Consider the following 9832-nt stretch of genomic DNA (forward strand, 5'->3'; position numbering starts at 1 on the left):
AGAATTGTTCATCATATTAGGGGACTCTTCATCCCTAAGCACTATTCCCTTGACATTGATGAGGTCTTCCACTGCTCTCTTAAGAGTCTAACAGTCTTCTGTATCATGTCTGACTGCTCCAGAGTGGTATTTAAATCTAGCATTAGCCTGGTGCGAATGGGACTCAGGGTTTGGCCGGTTCGGGGCTACTGGCCACAGTAGACCTAGCATGACTAGCTTTTGGAACAAGATCGAGTATGATTCACTAACAGGGGTAATCCATCTCGGGAGGCTCTCTCTCTCTCTTTTTTTTCTTCTTTTTTTTTCTTTTTTTTTTTCCTTTTCATATCTTGATTTTGTTTTTCTCTTTTTGTTGTTTTTCGCTCTTTCTTCTTTTTTTCTCTATTTTTTTTTTGTCACTCTTTCTCTTTTCTTTTCTTTTTTCACTCAATGTTTTTTTCGATTTTTTTTTACTCAATTTGTTTATGGCTATGATCGAATCCGATGGGGATTGCCTACGTATCATGACGCCGCATGAATCAGATCATTACGTAGTTCAGAAATACCGGGAACAAAGTACATAAGCTAGCTTTTTTTTTTTTTTTCTTTTGGAATGTTTGAAAAGAAAAATTCTTAAAGGAGAAAGAAAATATATATATTTTTTGGATTTTGATTATTTTTGTTTTTGGATTTTTTGGGAGAAACAAAGACTTCTAAAGAAAGAAAAAATATATTTTTAGATTATTTTTTTTTTCAAATGAAAGACTTCTAAAAAGAAAGAAAATATTTTTTTATTTTTTTTTTAAATTTCAAAAGAAAGAATTTTTTTTTTGGATTTTGGGAGAAAGACTTAAAAAAAAGGAAGAACATATTTTTGGATTTTTGGTCTCAAAAAAAAGAAGCTTCTAAAGAAGTAATTAAAGGAAAATATCTTTTTGGATTTTTAAAAATTGGGGGTCGGAACCGATGAGGTTTGCCTACGTATCTCACATCCGGTGAGAATCAGACCCGCGTAGTTCGGTGGATCAGAAATAAAATAGATAAACTAACTATTTTTATATACAATTAATCCGACAAAATTTTCTAGCAAAGAAAATATTTTTAATTTTTTTTTTTCGATTGTTTTTTTTTGGAATTGGTGAAAGAAAAACTTCTAAAGTAGAAAAAAAAAACGGATTTTGGGAGAAAGACTTTTTTTAAAAAAAAAATTAAAAAAAAAGAAAATATTTTTGGATTTTTGGTCTCAAACAAAAAATGAAGCTTCTAAAGAAGTAATTAAAGAAAAATATCTTTTTGGATTTTTAAAAAATTGGGGGCCGAGACCGATGAGGTTTGCCTACGTATCTCACATCCGGTGAGAATCAGACCCGCGTAGTTCGGTAAAAATTGACTATGTACTTTTTTTTTTAAAAAAAAAATTATATGCACTAAACCACATCATTTTTCTCTCTTCGTTCAACCGATATATGCTAAAGTCGGTCGACAGGCAAGCCTTCCAAATAATGCAACAAGTAGCACATAACATGACATAATGGTCTCCACAAGGTACCTGTCCTAAAACAGAACTTGGCCCATGAGTCGAGCGTTGCTAAGTCAAATGCACATGATGCAAATAAAGCGTAGCCTACTAGGGATATTCATTGCTTGTGGCTTGTTCTTCTAAGTTTGTAAATCCTAGAGGAGATGGTATCTAGACCTGGCTTACTCGGGCGGACAACCCGAGCCGAGGAGCATCAAGCATTACCAGTAGTAGAACAACACTGGCTAGCTAACGGCTCTCCCGCCTAAACATGTGTGACTAAATCCTTCACCAGAAGCTGGTAGGCTAACTGGCTTTATCTCATGACAGAAATTTTGTGATGCGGGTAGGCAAACACAACATAACTAATTATTAGAAGACTCAGTAGGATGCGAGAGAGGATACAATTTATATGTACAGTTCAATAATATTAAAGCGGTAAAAGGTGGAAAAGTAGCACATTAGGCCCAAATAAATCACAATATATACAAAAATTAATAAAGCCAACTAAAATCAATGTACAAGCTCGAATTCTTGAAAGTCCCAAGCAGAGTCGTCATAGCTGTCACACCCCTTTTCTCCCCCCAAAAAGATAAAATGTATGTTATTGATTGTGGATGGTGGGTTAAAGAGTTTCTTCAATTAAAGTGACAAACTTGAATAGAGATTATTTTATTTACAGAGTCGCCACTTGGAATTGATTTTTTTTTGGGTGTTCCAAGTCACCTTTTGTTTGAATCCCTAGTCAAAGGAAGATTTGATTCTTTTATTATTGGTCTGCAAAACAAAGTCCGGGTAAGGAATTCTGTTGACCGGGGAGAAGGTGTAAGGCATTCCTCGAGTCCCGTGGTTCTAGCACGGTCGCTTTATTGACTAAAATTGGCTTGAATTAATTTTGGACAAATTGTGATTTATTGGTTTCCATATTTTATCTATGTCCGCTTTTATTATTAAAATATAAAATTATCTTTAAAACAAATCGCGTGTGTGAATTCGTTTTATTTATTGTGTCAAAATTATGTCACGAGTACGTGTACACAACTAATAACACCTTATTAATTATTAAGATTGTTTTGTCAAAAGTTGCGTGAATGAATACCTTGCCTTTAATCTTTTTGAAATCGTAATTATGTCACGCGGATGTATACATAATAACGATAATTTATTTATTAATACACGCCTAAAATATTCTAACGCATTTATAAATTATTTCCTAAACTACATTTGAGATGTATTGTGAAGCAAAAAGTTATGGAATAATCGAGGAAAATGGTTCAGCTTTTGTTCTTATTAAATTGGGCCTGACAGATATTATTGTGGCCCAAAGCCTAGCGTATATAATGTAGCTACTCAATAAATGGTCTAAAAAAACTCCTGCTTTTAAAATACTACCCACACATTATCTAGTTATCATGCAATTTTTAAGCTTTAACTACAAGTAAAAAAAACTAACTATGACCAGATATTCAAGAACTATGCCAGTAGAACAAAATCAAGATATTTGACAAAACTAGCTAACAAGATAATCAAGTGACAAAAATCTACATCATATTGAATAATCTTCACAAATTTCATGCTTCAAACGATATATTCACATATGTAGTTATCAAAACTTTAAACGAGAGTAGAAGGATGAACCTCAACGGAGAAATTTTCTTTCATGTTACTAATGAATCTTCAACGTCATATTAGAATGAAAAAAAAAACGCCTACAAGCTTGAAAGCGGGCAGGACGTTGACCGGAGTTCTACCACACGACCTCGCTAATTCGACCACGAAGCTACACCGACGATTTCGACAAAAACTCAAACTTGAAAAATGATGCTGCGTTATGTAAAAAATATGGACTGTTTTAAGGTGCTTTCAATGGAGTTTTTGTCTGGTTTTGGACTGATTCTTTGGCTGGGAAAAAGGCTTTTTTTTTCTTTTTTTTTTTGCTGTTTTTCGTCACCCCTTTTTTGGCTATTTTTGCAGCAAATGTTTGCTGGAAAAATGGCTGTTTTTCAGGTGTTTTTGGAGCCGTTTTTGGAGTATTTTTGGTTGTTTTTGAGCTGGGTTTTTGGAGGTCTTTTTGTTGGATTTTGACTGATTTCTTGGTCCGTTTTTTGGGCTCCCTTTTCTTTCTCCTTTGAGCAGAAAATAGGGGCTGATTTTGTAAGTGAGGGACAAAGTGTGGGAACAAAGCATGGGGGGACAAAGCAAGTATTGGGGGGACAAAGCATAAAACATGGGGGAGACAAAGCATGGGGGGACAAGGTATGGTGGGGAGGGGACAAGCATGGGGGACAAGGTAGAGTGGGGACACGCGCGGGGGACAAGGTAAAGTGGGGACACGCGTGGGGGACAAAAAAAAGTTGTGTGGGGACACGCCTGGGAAGCGGGAAATATTCAAGCACGGTCAAAAATTAGGTGCTCACACCAGTTAATAGCAAGGTCAAAGCCTTGGTGCAGGAGAGTGGGGCAAAGGATGATGAGATTGAGAGGCTGAAGAAAAGGTTGGCTGAGGTGGAGACTGAGAGAGATGCTCTCAGAACTGAGCTGGCAAGAGAAAAGGAGAAGAATAATGGCATTCTTCAAGATATGTTGAAACTTCTCCAAGCCAAAAACCAAGCACCTAGTTCTTCCCAGCCTTAAGCTCCCAGCCTAGTGTAGGTAGATCCTTCAGTGACCCAGTTTGGGATATTTTTTATTTGCTCATGTTTTCAGTATTTTTATTTCTTTTTATGCTTTGTGGAAGAATCATATCAAGTATCAATAAAATTTGTTGGTTTTTGCTCTAATTATTTATTTATATTTCTTTGATGGTTAAAATTCTTAGCTTGATCGATGATGATTAATCCATGATTACATTTGAAGTAGTCCCAGTGGCCATGAGTAAGTTTAAAATCTGGGTATCGCACATTTTTTATGCAATTTTTCGATGATGCCAAAAGGGGAAAAAAAGTTGTGTTTTACAATTTGAACAGTGATGTTTATAACTAATAAACCTGGTCCTTAATGATAAGTGATAAAAAGGAAAAATATTTCTAACATTGTGTTGATGTTGAGCTAAGTTGAAATAGGGCCTAAGCTTATGAAAAACACAGAGTTCGTCATCATCAAAAAGGGAAAATTTGTTGGCCTAAGTGAAGGTTAGTTTTGAAGATTGACAAAGGAAGCTCAGGCATGAACCAGGTCCATCCCTTGTATGCATAGACACGGGCAGATTCGAGCATGTGAAATGCACGTGAAGGAGATAAGCTTAACTTGGTATAATTGATATCTCCTGATCGAAAAGGTTGCATAATTGATAAGGAGAAGAACTCCTTAATCAAAGAGAACACTATCCAAGATAAGGGAGAAGTTAGAAGTTGAGATCAACTAAAACTCTTCCACCAAGGAAGAGTAGCATTAGAACTCTAGTTATTTTCTACTCTACTAACTCTATAAATCGAAGGATGTTCTCATTCTACAGTGACTCACAAAATCAAAAGTTAAACGTGAATTGAGAGCAAAATAGCAAGGCATTTTGCAAGCAGTTCGTGTGAGATTTAAGTGTGCGAATCTGAAGCTACATGAACCAGATAGAAGAACCAGTTCCAAGTGTCTGTCTTTTATTCTAGTTCAATTGTAGTAGGTGTTTTCATATTGTACCTTTCAGCTTTATCCAGAGGCAATTGTAATAGGTACTCAGAGTATTCAAATTAGAGTTAACTTGAAGTTGTCGTAGCAGTTAGAGGTTGGTTGTCACAACGGGATTAAAGTTAATCCTAGGTTTACAAAAGTGTTTTGTAAATATAGTTTTTGGCTCAGTGATTTAGTGAAAAGTTTGAAAAAAATCCTACTGGGAAGTAGCTCGTAGTTTTTTCACCTTTTGAGCTAGGTGTTTTTCGCGTAAAATACTTGTGTTTTTTACTTTCCGCATTTACTGTTTCAGCAATAGTAGGTTAAGGAACACATAGAAGAATCCGGTCCTTCTAAAATCAATTTAGGCAAAAAAATTGGGCACTACACAAATCACATTACCTCTGATGTGGTATTGAAGTTAAAACATCACCACATATTTTAAAAATTTATGAAACGCCCCTATTGAATTATATGGAATATATCGTCGTAAAATTTAATCCCTCAGTAAGTAAAATAGCAATGTATAATGATTTCATTTCCTTTGTTCAAAACTATCAAAAATAGCAAGAACGGTGCATTTATGTAATTAGTATTTGGTATTGATAATAAAAGCTAGAAGTAACTAAAAATGTCAAGTTATAAAGTGATGGACTATACTGTATAAATCCCTTCTATAATTTCCCATTTCCCTCCAAAACAAACCGATCACGTTACTCTCATTTCAAATTTCCCAGTAACCATTGCTCACAAATATGAAAATCGACGAGATCTCTTCGCCGGAGCTCCGGGGAGGTCAAAACGACCTTCACAGTCAACCATGCTCACAAATCGAATCATCAATCAAAGATATCGAGAAACACGTACCCGGAACTGCCTTGCCGGATTCCTTCTCCACCGATCTCCGGCGTAGCATCTCTCAGCTGAATTTCCTCTCTCCTTACCCTAATTCCATCAAGCTCCACATTTGGAAACTATCCTACCGCCTTTGGAATGCTTGTGTCGATCTCTCAAATGCCGCCGGCTTTAAAACTTCCGGTCATAAAATCGATGAGGAACATGCAAAGCTCCGTCAAGTTTCAGCCGACCTCCTCTTCCTCGCCAGTGACGTCTCAGGTATCCCCTCGCCGGCGTTTAAATCTGCCTCCTTCTTCTATAAAACCGGTCTTATTTGGCATGATCTTCGAAAATTCGAACACGCTAACTATTGCTTCGAGAAAGCTACGGATCTGCTATCGAAAGTTGAAATCAGTACTATTTCAGAAAATGAAGAGAAAAGGTTTCTGTTAGATCTAAATATTGCTCGATCACGTACAGCTTGGGAAGTCTCTGATAGAAATTTAGCGGTCGCTCTATTGAGTCGATCGAAAAGCGTGCTCTTCGCTGTTGCCGAGAACTATAAAGCTTTAGCTAATCAGTATTTGATATTTGGAAAAGCAATACTATCAAAAAATGAAGTTTCTGGAGTGAATGAAGCATTGAGACTGATGAATGATGCACTGGAATTGTGTGAAAGGGGTTTGACAGTTGTGAAGAGGACAGAGGACACTTTAGCTTTGAAGGAACTGAGATCGAAGACACTTAGGTTTTTGGCAGCGGTTCATTTGCAGAGAGATGAATTCGAGAGCGTGTTGAAATGTGTGAAGGTTTTGAGAGACGGTGAGAAGGATCAGCATCCGAGTCTTAGTGTGTTGGCAATGAAAGCATGGCTGGGATTAAGGAGGTTCGGGGAAGCGGAGAAGGAGCTAAGAGGAATGGTAGTGGATAAGGGGATTCCTGAAGGAGTTTGGGTATCGGCTGTTGAATCATACTTTCAAGTTGTGGGGGCTGCTGGAGCAGCAACAGTGAAGGGAGTGTTTCTAGGACTGCTTGGAAGGTGCCATGTTAGTGCTAGTGCAGCAATTAGGGTGGTAAGTAAGGTACTAGGGGATCCTGCTGGTGCTGGTGAAGAGACCAGATTGAGGGCAAAGGTGGTATCGGACCTAGTGTCTGATGACAGGATTCTGACGCTCTTGAGTGGAGAGGATACTTCCAGAGAGAGAACAGCTATGCATGCTCTTCTCTGGAACTGGTATATTCAATTGTTTTTTGCTTTCCTGCTGAATACATCTTTCATATTCTGATTTTCACATAGAACTTGAAGTTATGAATTCAAGCTCTTGAAGTTATGAATTCAAGCATTGAATAAAAGGACTTGCATTCTCGAATCAATTAATACCTTATTATTAAAAAGGACCCAAAAATAGCAGAATGGTTATTGAGGATTCATATAGTGGATCTCGACTAGTTGGGATTGAAGCATAGTTATTGAGGATTCATATAGTGGATCTCGACTAGTTGGGATTGAAGCATAGTTATTGTATTACAAATAGTAAGCCTCTGGCAGTTACTAGCAGCCTATCATAATTGTTACTAGTATTTCTTATTGGTAATACGTGAAATGGATATACTTTCTGAAAGATTTCAATCTTGACTGCTTCAGCCCTAAATTCCACAGCTTGGCAGAGAATGGAATCATAAAAAAGGAAAAAGGAAAGCATTGAGCTCTTTTTGGTTCTTTACGTTATTGCAAATGTATTTATGAAGTGGCAATGCTTTCTATTTATCATTTAACATCTGCTTTTGATTCTTCCACAGTGCAGCAGAACACTTCCGGTCAAAAGATTTCCAGACTAGTGCTGAGATATTTGAAAAATCTTTACTTTATAACCCTTCTGACATAGAGAGCAGAAATCTCAGAGCAAAGGGATTTAGAGTTTTATGTCTCTGCTATATGGGCCTTTCACAGTTAGATCGTGCTCAGGAATACATAAACGAGGCAGAGAAGGTGCATTCAATAAATTAAGCACATTTTCTCTCGTTAACTTGGTCTGATACTTTTTCTTCTTTTGCAGCTTGAACCAAATATAGCTAGTACCTTCTTGAAGGTGTGATTGCTCTCCCCTCCCTGAATATTTATGTATTCAATTGATGCTCCTAATTGTTTGGCTATGTGAATTTTGAGATATATATGAATATGGCAGTTTAAGATCTACCTGCAAAAGAACGAATGCGATGGTTCTATCTCTCAGCTGCAGGCAATGCCAAGTCGCCTTGACTTCACCACTGAATTCCTCTCTCTAGCTGCTCATGAAGCTATTGTCTGTCGTTGTCATCCAGTTACTGTTGCTTCTCTGTCACTTCTCTTGAACTTCTATCCCACAGGGAAACAGATGCCAACAACTGAGGTTGTAGTTTTCAGGACTTTAGTCACGACTCTATCTCAGGGTCCTCAGAATGATTCTGATATCCTAAAGCAAATGAAACGAGCTCACACTCGGCTATCTGAGCTAGGTGCTGACAAATTTTTTGGGAAAGGTGAGATTGGGAGACGGGAAAGGAACTGGTTTTCAGTGAATGCATGGAATTCCGGTGTTAAAACAGGGCAGGAGGACCAACATGCACTATCTGCAGAGTTCTTTAGATTGGCATCGGAGTTTTATGGTGCTTCAATCGATGAAGAGAAAGAAGGGAACCATGTAATGGTATGCAAATCACTGATTATGACCGTGTCTGCAATAATCTCAGATGAGAGGCAAAGGAAAAGTACATTACTGGAAAATGAAGTGAAGGAAGCTATTTCTTTGCTAGACAGAGCAGGAAAGGTAACCAATTTCGATCATTGAATATTTCTTCTTCCATTTATGTGACCTTCACATTTTATTACTTTGTCGTTTGTTATTTTGGTTCTTATATGATTGAAATTTCTTAGCCACCGGATTATGAAGCTATTATGTTCATGATCTTCGAGACATGGTTTTCTCTAGACTATAATTTTCATTGTCATGTGATGCTTGATGCAGATGTTAATGTCAAGCTCAACGGAATATGACAAGCTAGAGGCCATCATTGAGCCTAATCTCTTGTTTATGTACACTTGGTGTGCTTTTGATCTGTATTCAAGGATCGATGACACAGGAAGTCAACAGCTCCTCCTTATTAAGCGTTTTGCAAACTCAAAAAGTTGCAATCCAAAGTATCTACTTCAGATTGGCATTGACGCTTCACAAGGACCACGTTCCAACCACGAAGTAGCCACCTTTGCATTAAGCACCTGCCTCTCCACACTCCTGGCCTCATCTTCGCCTGATTATGAAAGTGTGGCACTTATACTGAGGAAACTTGTGAGTCTAAGAAGCATCCATGGAGCTGATAGCAACGACGATGCAACAATGGAAACGTACAAGCAAGCATATCGGATAATGGTGGGTTTGAAGGAAGGAGAATATCCAGTTGAAGAAGCGAAATGGCTAGCCATGACAGCATGGAACAGAGCAGCTATCCCTGTGAGGATGGGGAATATGGATGAAGCAAAGAGGTGGATGTCTATGGGGTTGGAGTTGGCCAAGAAAGTCCCAGGGATGCAAACATACAGGTCATGCATGGAAGATTTTGTGGCTGGCTTTTAGAAGAAACTGTCAGGGTCATGATGATGGACAAAGTAGCATTAATGCACTAAATTCTTCTCTGTACGTAAGATCGTGGATAGATTCTATAGGTGTTGAAGTTAATCACGAATATCATTTCGATTATTTCTTAGAGTAATTTTGTTTTCATTATCGCTATTAAGTAGAAGAATGGCAGCTTCAATATGGAACTGAAGAATTGTTAAGGATCATGTTAAGCAATTCGTCAAACAATTTGCCAGGCAAAGGGAGAATTGATTCCAGGCAAAGAAGTGGTATCCTTTGT

At 37.6% G+C, this 9832-nt stretch overlaps 1 protein-coding gene across 1 annotated transcript; it reads left to right on the forward strand.

Annotated features, from left to right (window-relative positions):
- Positions 1 to 5761: 5761 nt before the first annotated feature.
- On the forward strand, positions 5762 to 9672 carry LOC107777444 (TPR repeat-containing protein ZIP4). Its single transcript, XM_016597462.2, has 5 exons — positions 5762 to 7172; positions 7739 to 7928; positions 7996 to 8028; positions 8125 to 8745; positions 8944 to 9672. The coding sequence occupies exons 1-5, from the start codon at positions 5857 to 5859 to the stop codon at positions 9547 to 9549; spliced, it is 2766 nt and encodes a 921-aa protein (XP_016452948.1). The 5' UTR covers positions 5762 to 5856; the 3' UTR covers positions 9550 to 9672.
- The last annotated feature ends 160 nt before the right edge of the window (positions 9673 to 9832 follow it).

Source organism: Nicotiana tabacum, chromosome 19, assembly GCF_000715075.1.
Source record: "Nicotiana tabacum cultivar K326 chromosome 19, ASM71507v2, whole genome shotgun sequence".
NCBI classification, from domain to species: domain Eukaryota; kingdom Viridiplantae; phylum Streptophyta; class Magnoliopsida; order Solanales; family Solanaceae; genus Nicotiana; species Nicotiana tabacum.

Coding starts and splice junctions, on each gene's coding strand:
- LOC107777444 (XM_016597462.2), top strand. CDS start 5,857: ATGAAAATCGACGAGATCTCTTCGCCGGAGCTCCGGGGAGGTCAAAAC. Junction 8,029..8,124: donor TAGCTAGTACCTTCTTGAAG/GTGTGATTGCTC, acceptor TGAATATGGCAG/TTTAAGATCTACCTGCAAAA. Junction 8,746..8,943: donor TGCTAGACAGAGCAGGAAAG/GTAACCAATTTC, acceptor TGCTTGATGCAG/ATGTTAATGTCAAGCTCAAC.